Source organism: Myzus persicae, unplaced genomic scaffold, assembly GCF_001856785.1.
Source record: "Myzus persicae strain clone G006 unplaced genomic scaffold, MPER_G0061.0, whole genome shotgun sequence".
NCBI lineage: Eukaryota > Metazoa > Arthropoda > Insecta > Hemiptera > Aphididae > Myzus > Myzus persicae.
The window spans coordinates 1-21,749 of NW_019103938.1; the positions used below are offsets into that span (position 1 = coordinate 1).

The following is a 21,749-nucleotide window of genomic DNA, read 5'->3' on the forward strand; positions in this document are numbered from 1 at the left end:
GCATATGTATTAATGTATTATAGGTACAGCACTACAGCTGTGAGCAATGTAACATACCTATTTGGCAGTGGCTACCAATATCATATCATAGAAAATTATAGGGTGGAGTTAACAATTGGTTTTTTTCATCACCTGGAATTTTAGGGTCGAGTTTACAATAAGTAAGGATAGTTTATATTTGATAGCGTGCTCAAAGTGGGGGAGGGTGCGAGGGTGTCATCTCTTGACTCTTTGGCTCATTTTTGTCGTATAATTATGTAACATGGCCTGATAATATATCATAATAATAAAAAATGCATATCCCCTTAAAAAAGCTGAGCCACTATAGTTCTTGTCTATTATTATCTCACGCATTTCATTTGTTTTAAAGATATGATTTTGTTGAAAAATTGAATACCAGCGTCTTAAATACTACGTTGAATTTGAATAACTCATGTTCATTTATTTTTCCAATAGGTATTTACAAATATTTATTAATTTTTCTATAACAGCTGATCACACAGGTACTAGACTCATCAGAATGTACAATTTTTATTTTTTTAAGCTAAAAGTTAAATATTTTTTGTTATATAGATATTATATTACACATTTTTATTTTAAAATTCACTGGGCATACTTAAGAAGACGTTTAATAATAGTTCCAAATCTAATAATTATGTTGACTTCACACTTGTACATTTTTATGTGTTGTAAACCTAAAGAAAATATATTCCGCTATTAAACCATTCCTATTCTACGCTGATCATTATATTTTAGGTGCCCACAGCAGCAACGCAGTCCTACCTATTAAACGATAACCATTGATTTTTAAAGTGGTGTTTATGTAGATCAAAGGTAAAATGTGTATCGGTCTATCTGAATCTGATACTAGTATATTATATTTAATATATTGGCTTCTGTAATGACAGCATAGGCTCTAAAAATATTAAGAACAGCCTCTGATATCGGCTATATCTCAGGTACCTATAGCCTAAAATATTATATATATATGCTATAGGTATATTTATTTACAATAATACAATAATAATAATAAAATGTATATACAGATACTGCAGTCTGCAGCAACAGTGTTGCATCGGCATTTATATGTAATACAGGACTATGTATTATTTTGGATATTGTACGCAAGTAACGAAAATGGTACAAGTGTAAAATTACTCGAATCACAAAATATTTTTTATTTTATACATCTATGATCACCTTAAAATTCGAAGAACAAACCCATTAATAATCTTCACACAAAATTTTTTTTTAAATTATCACTGTTTAGAAATTAGAAGTAGGTACTACCTTCTAAATAATTACAGATGGTTATAGTTTTAATCATGTAACATATTTCTTGTTAATAATTCAGTTATAAATAATAATTAATAAATTACAAAAAAATGTTAGAATTTGTTATGGCTTCGAATTTCATTTCATTTCTACATTTTGGTTATTAAGTTTTGTAGGAATGGCCATACCGTAATCTGATCAATATATCCAGACAGGACAATATGCTGTCGTCATGGTTACGGTCCTTCTCAAGCATGCTCTGTGGTCCATTATATAGACTTGTAACTTTTAGTTTCATCCTTTACACGACTATATAATAGGTAGGTACCGATTCTAAGATGTAAAGCACAATGTAATCGCAATGTTTTTTTAACGATCATCGTGAAATTATGTTTAAGTATATACCCAAGGCTTCTAACAACGACGACGATAAATAGCTTAAACAATAACGAAAAATTGAATTTCACAATTTGGGCGTTGGTACCGATATATACGTAACAAATTTTTAATCAATTCATTACTGAAATTTAAAAAAATGTCTAAGATATTTAAAGTTCAATTGAGCATAATGAAACCAGTTTTCAATGTTTTTCTGTTATGTTTGTTTTCTATATTTTATTGTAAAAGTGAAAATACAGAAAAAGAAAATACCGATAATAATCCATATGAATTTCACATTGGTGGAGTGCTAAGTAGCAATAAAAGTGAAGATTATTTCAAACAAACAATTGAAGTAATGTACAACTTATATATTTTAATAATATACGTTTAAGTAATTGTAATATAAGCTGCAGGGATTCTTTTCACGGGAATTTGACAATACGTAAACATTTAAGTTAACATTTGGACGAAATTAGATATTTAAATGATGAATTCGAATTTTAATTATTTCAAAAATATTATTCGCGGGACTAGAATTGTTTACGCATATTATTATATTTTATACACACAATGGCATTTTCGAAACATTTAGATTTATATAGATTTATTAAGTTATTGCTTACCTATTTTATACCTCGAACATATTTTCACCGTTCTACGGTAAGGATGTAAGATGACTTAAAAGTTAACAACAATTATAAATAATATAAATATATAGGTACTATTATAATTATTAAAAATTAATAATATAAATAGGACAAATAGGTACATAATAAATGTTATGTTTCAACAAAAATAAATTCAACTTACTGCATAGTACCACGTACCGTAATAGTAATAGTAAAATAAATTACACTAATAACAATATCAAAAAACATATCATGAATTATCTATATACTTACTTAGTAATATGTAATATATACTACAAGCTACTATTTTCAAAAACCAAAATTTAATGCTATTTAACTTTATGTGCAAATCAAGTTAAGCACATTTTAGTTTATATTAAAAATAGGTATATTTTGGATTTAGGAAATATTTATTTTTACAAAATATAAATATTTCCATAGGCAATTTTGGTAGGTACTAAGGTCTAAGGCTAGGTATTACATTTCAGTTTAAGGTATATTTAATTAAAAATTAATTCAAAGACGTTTTGAGGGTAGATTGTATGTACTCATTGCGTGCTATTTATGCCTTGTGGCCTGTACCTATATAATAATAAATATTATTTATACGGGTACCTTTAATAATATATGTAATGTGTTATGTGTGTGATAATTTTTTGAACGAAAAAAATTATGATATACTTGTATTCACGTCATATTTTTGTTGTTTGAATAGCATCTAAACTTTAATACACCATTTATGAAACCCGGTAACACATTCTACGCTCATTCAATAAAAATGGATCCAAATCCAATCAAAACCGCTCTCAACGTTTGTAAGCAACTCATAGTGCGAAGGGTGTATGCCGTTATTGTGTCTCATCCACAAATCGGAGATTTGTCTCCGGCTGCTGTATCATACACAAGTGGTTTCTATCATATACCAGTGATCGGAATTTCGTCCAGAGATTCTGCTTTTTCGGATAAAGTAATAATTATCATACTGTATTTTTTACATTAATTGTTATTAATGTTTGTTATTCATTTGTATTGTGTATCTAAATTATAAAATATTGTTACAGAATATTCACGTGTCATTCCTTCGTACTGTTCCACCCTATTCACACCAAGCTGAAGTATGGGTTGAATTACTAAAATATTTCAACTATTTAAAGGTAGGTTAATGTATAAAAAAATATGAGTTGTCATGCGTCATTGCAGTAAGCAGTTTGAATTTACCTTTTTCTGAATTAAGTACCTGGGCATTATAGGCACTCCATTACTACACTCACTGTGCTGTGTACATTTTAATAATTCTGAAATCATTTGTGCTCTAGGTCATATTCATCCACAGCTCAGATACCGACGGTAGAGCATTTGTCGGAAGATTCCAAACTACTTCACAAAATCAAGGAGACGACATCGAAAAGAAAGTCCAGGTCATTATACCGTAATATATAACAATAAACTAATTGAATTTATAATATATTAATATCTAATTCAGTTATATTGCAGAGTTCTTTTAATAATAGTGGAACTTCGATATTTTTGTGTTAAAATTTTAAATAAAACCGTCACCTGTCGGTTGCATTGTATATAATGGTATTATACATATACTATTGCAACTTCCAAATCGTCCCAATGCAAACCAAACTGGTCATAAACAAAACTGTCCATAAAATATTGTGTCTTACCACCCTCTGCGTATAGTTTCAAAGTTTAACTCATCCCCCCACCCCCGTGATAAACTCAACTGCTTCAACATGCAAATACTATGTATTATATAGAGCAATATAATTATGTAATGTAGGTAACAATACTTTATGCTGTGGGTAAATGAGTATTTTCTTTTCATATACCGCAGGTGGAGGCGGTTATAGAGTTTGAACCGGGCCTGTCTCATTTCAACAACCAGTTAAACGAAATGAAGAACGCACAAGCCAGGGTGTACTTAATGTACGCGAGCAAATTAGATGCTGAAGTCATTTTCAGGGACGCGGCTTATCGAAACATGACCGAGGCTGGATATGTGTGGATTGTGACGGAGCAAGCTCTAGATGCCAATAATGTACCGGAAGGGACAATCGGATTGAAATTGGTTAACGCCTCTAATGAATTAGCACATATATACGACAGCATGTACGCATATACATTCTTCCTAGTAGTTTGTAGTGTTATTTTTTTACATGTATAAAGTATTATAATTCTGATATGGTTTACTGCAGATATATATTGGCTTCAGCGATTACAGATATGAACCGCACAAAAACTATAACTCCGCCACCGGCTGATTGTGATAGTTCTGGTGCTATTTGGGATACGGGCAAGACACTTTTTGAGTAATTTTTGAAACCTATACCTCAGTTTATTCGGCATGAAATGTAATCATTAATATTTCTTTAGGTATATAAAGAAACAAGTGTATAAAGATGGACACACAGGTAAAGTGGCTTTCGATAATAACGGTGATCGAATATATGCTGAATATGATATAGTCAATGTCAAAGAAGTGGCAAATAAAGATGCTATTGGGAAATATTATTTCAATAATGTAAATAAATAATAATAATTTACTTAACGAAAATAAAATAGAATCATAATTATAAAAAATCATAAATGATTTTAGGATCTCAATAAGATGAAATTACGACTTAACGAATCCAACATTATATGGCCAGGACATTTGAAGAAGAAACCCGAAGGTTTTATGATTCCTACACATTTAAAAGTGTTAACAATAGAAGAAAAACCATTTGTGTATGTAAGACCATTAAAGAAGGATGATGGAAATAGTTGCAAATCGGATGAAATAATGTGTCCATTGTATAATAATACTTCATCTAAGGGTAAACAATTTTACTTTAAAAAATTTAATAAAAATTGGATGAAAATTTATGTTTGCTTATTTTAGTTCTAGATCCAATAGTTTACTGTTGTAAAGGATATTGTATTGATTTGCTAGTGGGGCTTTCTAAAGACATAAACTTTACATACAGTTTATCACTATCGCCAGATGGACAATTTGGAAATTATGAAATAAGAAATAACTCAGGTCAATACTTTCATAAAATATAAAAACATGCAAGGTTATATTATAAATTATAACTGTGTCTTTATATTTATAATTATATCTTTAGCAAGCGGAAAAAAAGAATGGAATGGTTTGATTGGCGAAATAGTGTATGAAAGAGCAGATATGATATTAGCTCCCTTAACCATTAATCCAGAAAGAGCAGAATTCATAGAGTTCAGTAAACCATTCAAGTACCAAGGAATTACTATTTTGGAGAAAAAGGTAAAATATTTATCTCAGATTTTTGATCCAGATATTGGGTACAATGAAATACATATCAATTTGTAATGTATTTTAAAAACATTCAAAATATTTCAATTCGAAATCTTTATACATTTAAAAAAAAAAAACCTAAACAATTAAAATCTCAATACAGTACCTCAATATCTTCAAGTGATCAACTTATTACTTTCATAATTCTAGATTTTTCATATTTTTTTAGCCATCGCGGTCTTCGACACTCGTTTCGTTTTTGCAACCATTCAGCCACACGCTCTGGGTGCTTGTCATGGGTTCTGTTCACGTGGTTGCGCTTGTATTATATCTTCTCGACAGGTTTTCTCCTTTTGCTAGATTCAAGTTGATTAACGCTGACGGCACAGAAGAGGATGCACTTAATTTATCAAGCGCTACATGGTTTGCGTGGGGTGTTTTGTTAAACAGTGGTATCGGAGAAGGTACACCAAGGAGTTTCTCAGCTAGAGTACTAGGAATGGTATGGGCTGGATTTGCTATGATTATCGTAGCTTCATACACTGCCAACTTGGCTGCTTTCCTCGTGCTCGAAAGACCGAAAACGAAACTATCTGGAATTAATGATGCTAGGGTAAGAAGAACCCTTATATATTTACTAATTGTAGTCTAATCAAAATGGTTTTCCACTACTTATACATATTTATTGATTTGTTTTATAATAGCTCCGCAGTACAATGGAGAATTTAACTTGTGCCACAGTAAAGGGATCCGCAGTTGATATGTATTTTAGACGACAAGTAGAACTGTCAAACATGTATAGGACAATGGAAGCCAACAACTATGAAACTGCTGAAGATGCAATTCGAGATGTGAAGAACGAGTACGATCAAAATATATAAATAAAGATTGAAAGTATTTATTGACACATTTAAAATCATTTTCAGTAAGCTCATGGCATTTATATGGGACAGTAGCCGTTTGGAATTCGAAGCTGCGCAAGATTGTCAATTAGTCACGGCTGGCGAATTATTTGGACGTTCTGGATATGGAGTTGGTCTACAAAAAGGATCTCCTTGGTCTGAAGCAGTTACATTATCAATTTTAGACTTCCATGAGAGTATGTATATATGAGTGTTATATACAAGGAAGATGAAATCTAAACCTTGATATTTTTGAGCCAGGCGGTTTCATGGAAAACTTGGACGATAAGTGGATATTTCAAGGGAGAGTAGAACAATGCGAAGATCAAGAAAAAACACCCAATACGTTAGGATTGAAAAATATGGCTGGTGTATTTATACTTGTCGCTGTGGGCATAGTGGTTGGAATGGTTTTAATCGTCATCGAGATAGGCTACAAGAAACATCATGTACGTAAACAGAATCGATTGCAGTTGGCCCGTAATTATGGACAAACGTGGAGAGCTATAGTTCAAGTTAGTGTAACTAGACGGTTAAATTTAATCAAATTAAAATATATAAAATGCTTAAGTGTGTGCTAATTTCATATCCAATGTTCTGTAGAAACGAAAACTGATGAGAATGCAAGGTCGAACTAGTGGTGTTGGTGCACTCAGTTTGTCAGTTGAAGCTTTGCCGAGAAGCGTTCTAAACATTCAAAGTCCGATTCGATCAATTGAAACATTGCCGAGAACTTGTCGCAACTCACCAAGCCCGACTAGGGCTTGGTCAGGTCGACAAATGGTACACAGAAAGAGTGATGATATTCCACTACGGTCACCGATTGGAGGTCCTCCGCAGTTACACTTCCATAATAATCTCATGTAATTGCGGCATTATGAAAATAATTTATATAGTTAATCATAATTCATAATGATATGATAAAGTAATTAAATCATTTATCAGATAGAATTTAATGTATAAATTACATATGAATATTAGTGTTTACTGTTGTGTACCTATAAGGGAATCCGGAATAAGGACAATATTAAAGATTATAGACGATCATATTATACCTATAATAGTTTCCAATATTTCATCATAATATGAAAAATAATTTATGCTAACCTATTATATATCTAATTTAATTTGTTGCTATATAGTATTATGTTTATCTAAATTTTATTGTATCTGTTGAAAGAATCATTATTAATTATTATTGTTATTAAATGTATATATTATATTTATAAACTATCTTGTATACACTCAATTTTTTATAAATATATATATATATATATAATATATATATTACATTATTACCTATTTATTATTAATGTATTAATGTATTATTATTTATTATATTTAATTATTTAAATTTTGAACTTTATACCTACGTTATATGTTTACATCATAAATATATTATTCAAATACAATATGTGTTAAAAATGTAAATGATTATTATAGGTACTAATAAGTGAATAAATTAAATGACAGTTTGCTCTTTACAATTTTACTTATCATTTTTTAATTATCTAACTATGTACCTACCACGAAATGGGGGTGAATTGCAACGATTCATAATTTTTATAACAAATATATTATTTTGGATTTGGATTATAGAATACATTTTTAGTAGAAAAATTAATAACAATAATATGGTAACAATTAAATAGCAGGTAACTGTGAGAGACGAATAATATTATATGAAAACACTATCTGACCATTTTCATATTTCACGGTGACACATTTTTATAGTTTTTGTGTATAGGAAAAACTAAAGAAAGTGCAAGACAGCCATCCGAAAAACTGATAAATAAAGGAAAAGCTATTGGTCTGCAAATTAATGAGCAAAAGACGAAATATCTATTAAATATCTCGAAGAGAAGATGTACAAGAATCACTATCAGTTGGAGATAAAACCTTCGGAAGAACATCAAGCTTCAAATACCTAAAAGTAGAACCAATAAACAAATAGCCATTAAGAGATTAATAGAAGAATAATGGCAGGAAATAAGAGCTTTTTTGCACTTAAAACATTATTTAAGTCAAGGCCATTGTCTAAAAATACAAAACCAAGAGAATATAAAACGCTCATCAGAACTATAGTTCTGCATACATGTGGAGAGTCAACAAAGTCAGACGAAAAGAGACTTTTTTTTATAGTATAACTCAGTAGTACTCAACCGGGGTGACATGTCACCTTAGGGTGACGTGGACCTAGCTTAGGGGTGACGCAGAATTTTAACAAGAAAAGAAAAAATTTAAAAAATAAATTTTTCGATAATAGTAAAATTATAATAATAATAATAAAATTTCGAAAACAATCATATTATTTCTTATAATACATATATTATTCACCTATACCACCACTGTCATGTACATAACATACCTCAAAGTTCGTATCTTTATATACGCTAGACAGCTTTTGGGTGGCTCTTAACAATGAATACCCTCGATTATCGAAAAATGCTATTAATGTGCTCCTTCAGTTTTCTACGTCTTGGTTATGTGAGCATGGCTTTAGTGCACTAACAAATATAAAAACAAAAAAACGCAACAGACTCACAAAAACAACTATAGAAGACGATATGAGACTCGCTCTTTCCACCATCAAACTTAGGATTCCCCAATTTTGTAAAAAACACCCGGGTCAAATTTCACATTAAATTTATATAAATCATTATTTTTTTTGTAACTTTAATTTTTTTCTGTACTGTATTTTTTTTTTAATAAAAGAATAATTTTAATATATACAGCTAAGATTATTTATTATTTTGATGTTAGGTTTTTTTTTTTTTTACATTACACAGTTAGGGTGACGCGATGTTTGATTCTAGTGCCTAAAGGTGACATGAATCAAAAAAGGTTGAGAACTACTGGTATAACTAGTAGCAGTGGCGTATTTAGGAATTTAACATAGGGAGGGCCCAGATAACTTTCAGAACAAAGATCCATGGGGGGGGGGCTTTGCCTCCCACAACTTAAATTTCTTTCTATTAAATAAATATAACATATTCAATTTAAAAGTCTATGTACAATTTTTGAGTTTTTTATTATATAATATAGATATATTTGTATCATAAACTTTGTAATAATAATAAAACCATGATTAACTAACTAAATATGTAAGTAGTTTACTAGTAAACTAATAAATTGCTGACATATGTAGGTACCTAGTTGGCTAGTTAGCTCATGATTACAACAATTTAAAATTTATATTTAAGTGTTATAAAAAACCCATGAGAACTTAAGACTGTTCAGTGTTCACTATGTATTGTGAGATTAGAGAACAATATCTAATTGCCTAAGACTTATAGACATCAATGGCAGTCAGCTTAGTTTATCCTAAATACAAAAAAAATTTAAAATATACTGTACAGCTCGGTTATAATTTTTATAATAAATATGTCCAGAATAACTTCATTCATAGTTGATCTGAGATAAGTTTTAAACCTTTTTAAGGTTGAAAAACATACTTTGGGAGTATAGCTGTAGATACTGTCGTTGTAAATTGATGACCAAAAAATCACGATAATAATTAAAAATGTTGTCAATTAAAGCGAAGACAATTTTTTACAAAATCCTGTATATCGTATGATAAATTTTTTTTTGTAAAAACACGAAATTCAACATGTATAAGATACGAGTCAATGGGAGGGGTCCAAACCCATGGACGCCCCCCCCCGTAAATACGCCACTGACTAGAAGTATTTAAAATAAAAATCCTACCTAGAATTTATGGCCCCAAAAGAAACGAAGAAAAGAATACATACGAACGAAAAACGAATGAGGAGCTCAGAACGTTTGGTGAGCCGGATATAGTGGGAATTCTCAAAAGCAGATGGATAGGCTGTGCCGGCTACGTCTGGAGAGCAAAAGGCCAAAAGTTACATGAGATCACACTATGGAAACCAGACAAAAACCGACCGAGAGGACGGCCAAGACAGCGGTGGATTGACGTATAAAGGTTTATATATGTCTATGATTGACAGATTTAAAGAAGACTTTAAGCTCCTGGGAGTAAGAGAGGGAGAGCAACTGGCCGAGGACAGGGAAGCGTGGATAAGTGTGGTGGAAGCGCCGATGGGCTTGCGAGGCCTGGATTATGTCAAAAGAATAAAATAATTTTAAATGTTAAAGAGTAATATTCAGCCATTTTATATGACAATTTTAGCTCTGTCGGTGTCAACATTCTGGAAGGATTTTATTAGTTAAATACTTATACTTATACAGTCGCAACCACGGTTACCTACACAAGTAAATAACCGTGGCCGCAACAAATAAAGCAAATAGCAATGTATTAATCATAGGCATATAAATATATTTATGGCTTGTGGTAATAATAAACTGTACCTACAGCACTACAGTGTAGAGGTATTTGAATATTTCGTACAAAAAAATTTAGCTAGTCTTTAAAAATAGGATATGTCCCTTCACCACCGACCGACCACCACTATGGTTGCATCGACGCCCAGAAAAGTTAAAATATCATAAGTAGGATGTACCTACTTCAATGGCGAACGCTATAGATTGTTTAGTGCAGGAAGGTTGTATAAAATAACTAAAAATTAAAATAAACATTATTAGTGTAAGAATATGTACGACTTATTAGTTATTACTGCGGTACAATATTACTACAAATAACTAATAAGCATTGTTATTCATTACATAACTATCTGTCAACTGCCAAGGTGGATTAATTTTTATAGTTTCATGGATTATCTTGTTAATTACTAATTATAGTTCAATCGTGTTATAATATAATAGTTGAACTACAGAATATATTAAATGGTTAAACATTCGTTACTCATTAGTCATTGGTAAACGGTAATTACTAATTACTAATTAGACATTAGTAAGTGGCAAGTGCGCTTAACAGACGAAACCATAGAACAATAATAATACAAAATATTACAAAACCCAATTGAGATTAGTTTTATGATAACTGATAAATGATAATGTTGTTTTGTTCAAATAAAAAGTAAAAAATTGTCCCGGTCGCTACTCGCTATCAGCTATTAGCAAATATTAATGCTCTAAACAGTCTAAACGATCGTTGTTATAAAGTTATCTAGTCGACAAACACTATTCATGACTGAATTGAACTCTGTTTAAAATAAATTTAAAATGCCTGTAAAACGGAACGTACCGGCGCCGATGAAGGGCATTTTGGATATGGACTCAAAACTTACTTCAGTTATCTGCAACACAGTTTCTAAGGTTTTGCCTATTCGCAGTTTTACCACATATTACAAAGGATTAGAGGTAAAGTACATATATACTTAAAAAAATGTATTTCAATTTAATCAAAATTATTAATATTAACGATTATGTTAAATTTAAGTATTCGTGTCATGGAATTGTATGGATCGCCTGTTGGTTGACTTTCATTTGGTTTGCTTGGTCAAAATCTTTATTTCAAATGCAAGTTAACCTTCTTATCGGTAAGTTAATTTGAAATTATAAACTAGGCCATAAATGAGTATTCTTGTTGTATACGCTCTACATTTGACAATATGCCTCATTCAACCATTAAAACACTGCCATTGTCAACAGTTAATGTATATTTTTACGAGATTAGAACAGAAAAAGAATTGAAAATAATTTTCATAAGTGCCTATTGATTTGTTTGCAACAATTATGTATGTCAAAGTTTTTTTTTAGTTATACAAACGGTATTTCTTTAAGGAATAAAACTTACCAATAATGTCTCTTGATGTTGACCATTATTCTAGCGTTTCTTGTGGCACTAAAATTAATACTGAACAAAAAATAAAAACAAATGTGGGGGTTGTTAAAAAAAAACTGGTAGCCTACACTGTAAAGTGTATATAACGAGAATACCTTAAAATGTAATCATCTTTTAGGCATACTATTATTTTTTAAATTATTTGTTTCTATTTGAATTTCTATAATCTTATATATCTTGTTAAAATATTAATAAAAAACCCACACTGCAAGCATCTGTTTAGAAACCTAAATCAATGGAACACCTTAATTTTTTAAACATTTTAGATGATATTTAAAATTCATATTTCAGTGTTTTTTTATAATGGTTTGTATGAATTAATTTAAATTGTCTTCTAATAAAATTATTACACATTTTATCTATTTAAACCATTGTATATTAATGAATATATTTTCTATTTTTTGAAGTATCAGTTCTAATAATAAATAAATGGTAAATATTGATATTGGTAACAAATGTAACACATCAATCAGACAGATACAGCTATTAGGTGTCTAAACTTATGTTTAAAATATGAAATTTATACTTCACCTTTCAATTTTAAGCACTAACTTCTACATATTTTTATTTTTACACTATTTTAATGTGGACAAAATGTTCTATATTTAAAAAACATAATAATTGAACTTATTACATTTAAGTTTTTAAAATAATAGGTGTATGCATAATTATGGTCATTACATGAATATAATACATATGTGATGATAGAAAATTGAAAAATTATTATTTTCTTTTTATATATTTAGGGTTATTTATTGATATTTTTGCGGTTGCCACAATAAAAGCATTTGTTCGTCGCCGTCGACCTGTAGGCAACAAGAATGATCAATGGGTTACAATTGGTCCTGATGTCTACTCTTTTCCGTCAGGACACGTGTCAAGAGCATTTTTCATAATGTTTTATTTTTATAAATTGTATCCGATAAATGAGTTTATGGTATTGTTTTTATGTGTTTGGGCAGTAGCTGTGGCTTTCAGTCGAATACTTTTAAGACGTCATCATTTATTAGATGTTATTGCTGGCAGTATATTAGGGTATTTTATATCATTGGTAGTATCTGTAATTTGGATTGACCAAAGTACAGCTGAGTATTTGGTATCGTATGTGTCAGACGATAAATTGGAGGGTGGAGAATATCATGTATAAATTGTAACTATATATTTATAAATAAAATAATATAAATATAATATGTAAAATCAAGAAATATATTGTACATTTTTAATAGACTGGAAGGCTGTTGAATATTTATTAATATGTGTATGTTAAATGTAATAAATTATATGTATGTGATTTTTCAATATTTCTGAATTAATATGATTGTATTGTGTATACTCACGAAGAATGCTATCTGTAAAAAAATATACTAGTTAAAATAACATTTAAAAAATAAAACTAAAATGCATCATCACATAAAATCAATTTTAAAAAAAAACTGTCTAAAATACAAAATTGTATTACTTGTGTAAAAAATTGTTGATTGTTAACATTAATTGATTCAACCAGATGTATAAAGAGTTCTTACACTATCAACAAATTTAAATTACGACAGCATAATGAAACATTAAAATACAAATATATAAGCCCGAAGAAACATAACTGTGCTCAAGAACAAAAGCTAAAAATGGTATATATCATATTATTATAAAATATGTATATGAATGTAAGTAATAATTAATTGCACATACTCAATTCATTAGCAAATCATTAATAAATCAATACATTTATATGGTGGGAAATAGTGTTAGAATACCATGATTTAAATAAGCATAAAAGTTTGAAACTTTTTTCTTTTGATTGTACGACTGCCTTCTCGTGCTGCCTACATTCCTGTGTTTGCATCTCTTGACTTTATACTTTGTTTATGTTTTCAATTAAACAAGCTAAGCATAAATCATTATTTACTCATTAATATTAATCATTTATGATAAATCAATAATGTCTTATCTTTAATTATTTATATTATGTAAGTAATTACTCATTTTTATGTACTTTGTTATAGATGCCATTGAGTAATCCTGCTATTATGAATAATTATAATTTAAAATGTAGTACTCACAATTTAAAATAATGAAAACAATATTTGAATTATAATTATCTGGAATAAAATTTTGAGGGAAACTATTTCCATAATACGTTTAACTGACGATATAGGAATTATAACTGAAATTGAAGGAGATATACAGGGTGTATCGATAAAATGGAACATTTAGAATAAAATAAATGAAAAAGTCAAAAGATACCAAGGTATTGTTTTAAGCAATAAACTACAACACATAGTAGTCAAAATAAATTTTAGAAACAAGCTTGACCAAGTTAGCAAATTCCCATATCTAGGCAGCATAAAAAATTAAAAAGCACATAGCATCGTCAAGGGTTGCATTCAGTAAAAATCCTAACTATTCACATCCAAGAAATTAAACATTAACATTAAAAAAAACTCGTAAAAACGTATGATTGGAGCATATCGCTACACGCCTATAAGGTTGTGAAAGAGTTGGGTTATAAAGGAAAGGTATTAGAAGCACTGAAGATGTTCACACATTAATTGGGCAAAATAAGATGGGCAAGGGAGCTGGAAGCAATAGAGAACTTAAAAAAATGTCGAATGACAATGAAAAATGGAGTAGGGAAGCAGCAAACCACCTGGGTTAGAAATAATAATACGAATAACACCTGTGTCTTAGTGATATAATTAAGAGGTGGGGGGATATGGAGAAATAAACCACTCTCAGGATTTTTTTTTTTTTATTTTGTTTTATATTCCTAATTGTCAATAATTATATGCCTGTCAGTAGTTTAAACATCCAATACAATACATTTTTATATTTCCAATGTTTAATTATTTTTGATTGCCAAAGTATTACATTAGGTTTAAAAAATATATTATTATTAATAATAAACCAGATAGATCAAAAGCCTGTTGTTCAACAGTTAACAACAAAAATAGTTAAAATTTAATAATAACCATCAACAATAACACTTTAAACCAGTGTTTGACTTGGGGAGACTGAGTACCTCAATAAGTTTTCAGGATACGCTAGCGTACCGCTTCTTCTTTCTTGAAGGGTGACACATGAAACGGGTTATTTGAAGTTACCTATTTTTATGAAATTTCACAATCTATATTATTGTGTTAAATATATGAATAATACAAAATGTTAATTGTTCTCAACTATAGGATCCCTTATGTGAAAATGGATCATTTTAGAAATAATAAATAAATATAAAATAAGTTTGTTGTTATTTTGTATATTTTTAGTTATACCTAAAACATTATATTATTTTATCTAATGATTCATTAAAACATGTTTAATGATTTTTTATTATGCTTTTTAAGGGACTATAAAGTGGGGTGTGGTTTAGTGAGTTTTAGTAAAATGCTAGGGAAGCTACTTTTTTTAAAAGTAGATAGAATACCTATACTATTTTTTGTTCAAAGTCAATTACTGCTTAAAACCATGATTATATTTAATAATGGCAGTATCTCAACCAAGTATCGATTTTAAAAAACAAACTACAATGTAAATAAATTATAGATGTAAAAAGATTTAATATTTATAATTTGAAAATATTAATGAATATATTGTGTATACTTTATATAAGATATATGTTACCTTAATGAATATTATGGCTATATTGTGTATAGTTAATTATATAAAGCTTCTAAGGTAATTATTAATCATCCAATTAAGTTCTTGTGATTTCATTCACAAGATAGTATTTATAACTGCTTTACCAACATTTTCTAGGATTTATGTAAACACATCATACAATAAAATACAGTCATTAATAAAAAAATATACTATATTAAATGGAAACGTATTAAATTATATTTTATTTAAGACATGAGAAATTAATAAGGTCAAGGTCTTACAAATAATTTAGTAACTATTTATTAGAACATCAATACAAACAAATTGGTTGATATGATTGTTGTAAAAAAAAAGAACATTTTCTAGGAACATTATTATAGAAAATACAATACATTCTATAATTGTATTATTATGTTGCAAAGAGGAAATCTTGTAACAATATTAATAGTATCAGAATTATGATTAATAGTTCACTTTTAAAATAAATTCTGCCAGTTTTAATTCATTATTCAACACACAAAAGCATTACTATTATCATTCTTTAGAAAATACATTTTCAGCCTTAAATTTTCAATACAAAGGTCCTTTATCAAGTAATGACAAAAGACCGTCAACATAAAAGTTTACAAATCTTCAATTAGTTTTTCACAACAAAAAATTCACTCAACAATTTTTAAATGTTAATATTACATATAGTATGCGTGTTACAAAAGTTAAATAAATAAAATGATTAAAAAAAATTATAAAAATATAAATTATTTACTAATTAGCCTTGTTGACTAACAACCAATTAAATGTTTGAAGAATAACGTAAAAATATTTGTGTTATTATTTGTATACCAAACATTATATTTAAGAAGTGGGCTAGCCCAAAGTTATGCATATAAAATTAGTATAGTGAATGACCATTAGTGCAAATTTTATAAGAATGTCAATTTTTTTTATAAACTTATTAAATTATTATTTTTTAATTCTACTTTAAAATTGCAGTCATATTTAGGATTAGTATAAATTAACAAAAGTTAATGAAATACAGTAATAAATATGTAACAAATAATAAGCTACCACCTGTTAGAAAAGGCGAAGTTTAATAGATTACCATAATTGAGTGTGAAAATTCTTGAGATCTAATTTTGGATGAGTGTGGTTTGATTTCTGACCATCTCCTTCATCCATAGAGTGTTGTTGTTGTTGTTGCACTTCAACGTGATGTTGCACTTCAACATGACGTTCCTCTTTATGCTGTACATTTTCTCGCTGTTGATGTTCAACCCTAAATAGAATAAAAACAATATTTATAATTTATAGTAAGGTTATTTAACTATTTATAGTTTTTTTTTACTTATTTGCATTTCCGTTTCCATTTTGAATTTCTGCTGGTTTTGCTCCATACAGTATCTATAATGTGTTACAATAATTAACAAATGAAAAAGAAATTGATTAAATTAGGAATAAAGATAAATACATTTGCCATGCAATCTTGTTGCCTAGCTGCACCATGACGTCCAAATGTCGGTTGACTTTTATATCCACTTGAGCTGCATAAAAAAATATTGATAAATACACAATACATTCATTACTAAAACACTGTAAACTTACCGATTATCATTAGCAGATTCCTTATCAGATGGGTCTAGATAAATAAAAAACAAATAAAAATAAATTATCTAGTACAAATATAAAAAAAAAAAACAATGTTACCTTCGAAAAATTCTTCAAAAATCACAAAATTGTTTCCTTGATTAACTAATTTGGATAAGTTAAAATATTTCCATAAAAATTGTAAAAGCTTATTAGTAGGTTGATCAACAGCCAATTGCCTTGCTTCTATTTGATTATCCTAATATAATTAAAAGAACGTTAAAGTAAATTGGAATGTATATAAAATATTTTTAAAGTTTTTATACTTTTAACATGTAATCCATAAGTTTTATTCCATATCCATGACGTTGTCTGGTTTCATGAATGTAAAAATCAAGTAAACAATAGACCATTGCTTCAGTTCTTGAACCTTTTTTATTAAATAAATACAACTTTTTCCATCCCATTTTTAGCAAACCGACCACAACAAAATGTCTGAAATAGAATCAGGTAGTTGATATATATTTTTAAGTACTATGTTATTATTTTTCAACATTACCCTGGTGATGTTTGTTCTGTCATCAAGTATAGAATATGATCTGAACGCATAAGTTTTTCAGCTGAAGTAATTGGAGATTTTAACTCTTGAGCAATTCCTGAAGCTATCCCCATTTTATCCAAAACATTAGATATCATCATTTGCAATCTATAAAAATAAGTTACATTTTATTAAATATATTATTTCACTTCATTTCTTAGAGTATTTATAAATAATAAATAGTTAATCACCATATCAAGAAAATGCAATCAAAATTGGAATAACCCTTAAATTTAATAATGATATTAATGTTATTATTATTATCTTATTCATATTTAATTTATCTGATAATAAATGCGATAGTACGGGGTACTATAATAATATAACGATATAACGGGGTACATAATGAGCATTTAGCATAACAAAATAAAATATACATATTTACATTGACATGACAAATAGGTAATTTCTAACTTGCAGTACTATGCATTAATTATCAGATAATTAGTTAGGTATTATAATTTATGGTCAATATTCAATTAATAGTTTAAAAAAATAGAATTTAAAGGTTTAGTGATTAGTTGATTTCATATATATAAATATAAAATGTTCATATTTCCTTAGGTGACTTTATAGTTTATTAAATATTTAATAGAAATATATACTTAATTAACTAACAATATTTCATGAAACTAATTATTAAGATTATGTAGGTACCTTGAGAAAAATTATAAATAAACATGTTTAGAAAGTTTCATAAGTGGTTGACTATATATAGCAAAACAACATTTAATATCCAATAAATTATTCACAATTAAAATAAGCAATGGCAGGTATTTAAGAAAATCTTGACTAATGAACAGTTTTTTACTACACTACAAATTATCAGGGCTGTTAAAATACTTAAAAGGATGTGGGTACCTAGTTAGAACTTAATACAGACATTTTTAACTTACACATCAGATGTATTTAGAAAAACACATTAGGTAGTAAATAGAATATGATAGGTAAAGGTGCACATACTATAATTATGCAATAAATCGTACCAAGTTGTATGCTCTATACTTTGTGGGCATAGTAATTATCCGATTTTTGAGTGTCATTAGAATTATCAAGTTACACGTAGAATAGATCCAACAATTATTAAAGACTACTCAAACCAGACATATGCAAATAGTCTGCTATGATATCTCAAGGAATATTGACGAAATCGCTATGGTGCAGGCAGTAGGGTCTTTAACTAGTTTAGTAGTTTAGGCTTGGTGTGACTATTCTGAGGTCAAGCATCGGCTGGCGTCGCTAGTTCTTGAATGGGTGACCACCCGAATTTTTCGGGACAAATCCTCGCCCCATATACACGTGTTCCTGAACCAACCGTTACCCCCCACAAATGCTAATGGCCATAGTTGGCGATGCTTAAGATCGATAAAAAAAGTAAAAAAATACAACGAGTAACACGAGGAGTAGACATAATAATAATCGATCGTGTTCCATTTGCAATATATAAAAATACTTACTCTGGGTCGTCTTTTTGATAGCCGACTGGCAACAAAGAGTTGTCGATTTTGATGATCTGATCGTGGGCGATATGGCTTAGATCGAATTGGAATTCCATGACGTTGAGTTTTTGTAGTTTCCCGGTGAACTAAAATAAACGGACTGACGATCGTTGCTTACGATATTACTTCGAGTGAATACAAAAGAGACAAATCGAAATTACCCGTGTACGCGAGTGGATTATATAATAAGATAAATGACTATTGAGACACAAACGTTTAATGATGGACGGAAATAAAAATGCGTTACCAGCGAGAGGTGAAAAAACAGAGAGAGGAAGTGGGACCGTTACCTGTGGATTTCATGGACGACACAGAAAAACTACAGGTCTACAATATTATACAGAGTAAATTGACTGTATTGAATGTTCCGTTTACGGTTTACCGTTGTACACTTGTACATGCTTACGTGATAAAGAATAATTTAAACACGATAAACGGCAGCCCATGACGGTATCGCCAATAATAGGTTTTCGTTGTCTACACTGTACCCATTTTTACCGCCATTGTTTAAAAAAATAAATCAGTATTATTCATTATTTTTTTAACTCGGTAATATTATTCTCATACGAAATCGTATAAACGAGATCTTTCTGTCACATAAAAAGTATTGACAACTTTATTTAGTAAATAAAATTATTATGAATTTTGTGCTACATTTTTTTTCTAGTTACAATATTTTATTGCTAGGGCTATTGTACTACCGAGTACCAGGTATATTAAGTTTGATATTTTGAGGGTTGGCCCGGTTGGCGGGCGTAATCCCTTAAGCCCCCCTAGCTACGACACTTCATGAAGAGGAGACCATTTTACTAACAGAACCTTAGAAAACTTCAAAGATGTACTATACATCAAATTATAAATAAATAGGTAATTAAAAAATAAGTATTAATTAAAAATTGATTTTGTCAAAAACAGGTTAAGAGTAAAAATTATCAAATTTCGTTATTAAAAGGTAAATGTTAGTAACTTTTCAAATCATGTTAAGCTAATATTATTTTTAATGTATTTGGACATCTTTGGACTTTGATAGTTTAATTCAAGATTTCCAAATAGAAAAATTCGATACGTATCAATAGGGAATAGTTACGTACTGACAGAAATAGTTGCGTAAAGACTCGTATCGGAGTCACAATTGCACTTTTAACATCTTAATTTCTTAAACGCTCAAAATTGACTCAATACATATCGATACACTCCAAAATGTCTTCCTTGAAAAGTTGAAAATCTTGATTAATTACCCCCAAATATTTTTGGAATTTAACGATTACATATGGTTTTTGATTACGTATTTTATGTTTCCCCCTTGTCCATTATCAATTTTAGAATATGGATCAATAATTTTGTATCCACAATAAGACCATCTCATAAGCCAACTCAATACTCATGAAGTCATAATAAACTGAAACGACTACAAAATCACTGACAAATGTAATGGTGTATATTTAATTGTCTACGTAAAACCCCTTATGATTATTTTTAAAACCGCTATGAATTTGGCCATTGCTCACCAATTTTAACAATTACTGTTTTATTTAGCTCAAAATTAATATTGTTTCACACCAGAAAGTAACAAAGAAAATATTGTATATAGCCAAAAAAAAAATAACATTTGTATAATTATATTGAAAAATGTTTTAAGACATTATCATTTATCTGTTACAATTTATAAATGTTCATTGAACTAGATTGCATAGTTTTATATCATTTTTATCCAAGAACTAGAACTTTCATTATCTATTAATAAATACTTAATGTCTTAATATAACACTTGTGTTCTATAAGAAGTGTCGTGAAAGTAGGACTGGATAAATAAATTGGGCCAAACGCATTAGATGATTTATTACAATATTTTTCTAAATGTGTATGTTCAGCAATTTGGTAGTAAAAGTTGGACCATTTGATCCCATTAAATAGAAGGAAACGTGGCGAGGTGTCACTGCAGGGTTGATGTCATTCAGTTGTTGTAAAGTAAGTTAAATTGTATTGGAGTTGAACATTTCAAGCAATTTATTATTCATGACCTTAAATCAATATTCTTTCTTTTATTTTGTTATAAATGAAGCATGTCAATTATAATTATAGTTATCATAACATAATATATGAAGGTATAGTAGGTACCTACCTAACTAACCTATTAATCCTTGTTTTTATTCATACCTATATTTTCAATTTTTTGAACGAGTAATGACAAATGGTGTATAATCCAAATTATACATATATAATCATATGAAGAATGGTATAGTTGGTACCTATATAATTTATTTATTTTATAAATAGTATTTTATATAATATAATTT

At 29.0% G+C, this 21,749-nt stretch overlaps 3 protein-coding genes across 4 annotated transcripts; 2 read left to right on the plus strand and 1 right to left on the minus strand.

Annotated features, from left to right (window-relative positions):
* Positions 1–1,810: 1,810 nt before the first annotated feature.
* LOC111036664 (glutamate [NMDA] receptor subunit 1-like) lies at positions 1,811–7,655 on the plus strand. Its single transcript, XM_022318782.1, has 15 exons — positions 1,811–2,008; positions 3,001–3,252; positions 3,347–3,439; positions 3,602–3,703; positions 4,129–4,403; positions 4,490–4,603; positions 4,668–4,815; positions 4,891–5,110; positions 5,176–5,316; positions 5,402–5,559; positions 5,780–6,163; positions 6,255–6,412; positions 6,477–6,649; positions 6,714–6,967; positions 7,056–7,655. The coding sequence occupies exons 1-15, from the start codon at positions 1,811–1,813 to the stop codon at positions 7,317–7,319; spliced, it is 2,934 nt and encodes a 977-aa protein (XP_022174474.1). The 3' UTR covers positions 7,320–7,655.
* Positions 7,656–11,558: 3,903 nt separating this feature from the next.
* Positions 11,559–13,381, plus strand: LOC111036672 (phospholipid phosphatase 6). Its single transcript, XM_022318789.1, is given in 4 exon segments — positions 11,559–11,696; positions 11,776–11,875; positions 12,927–13,265; positions 13,268–13,381. Coding segments are annotated over 4 exon segments (609 nt in total). The 3' UTR covers positions 13,300–13,381.
* A 97-nt stretch (positions 13,382–13,478) lies between these two features.
* On the minus strand, positions 13,479–19,822 carry LOC111036663 (alpha-tubulin N-acetyltransferase 1-like). Of its 2 annotated transcripts, XM_022318781.1 has the most exons (9): positions 19,411–19,822; positions 17,915–18,061; positions 17,682–17,850; positions 17,476–17,614; positions 17,374–17,407; positions 17,240–17,312; positions 17,117–17,172; positions 16,874–17,047; positions 13,479–13,529 (listed from the first exon to the last, which is right to left on the minus strand). In XM_022318781.1, coding segments are annotated over exons 1-9 (891 nt in total). In that variant the 5' UTR covers positions 19,509–19,822; the 3' UTR covers positions 13,479–13,528. The 2 variants fall into 2 exon arrangements, with proteins under 2 accessions (XP_022174473.1, XP_022174472.1); XM_022318780.1 differs by lacking the exon at positions 13,479–13,529 and having other exon boundaries at positions 16,303–17,047; positions 19,411–19,821.
* Between the last annotated feature and the right edge of the window lie 1,927 nt (positions 19,823–21,749).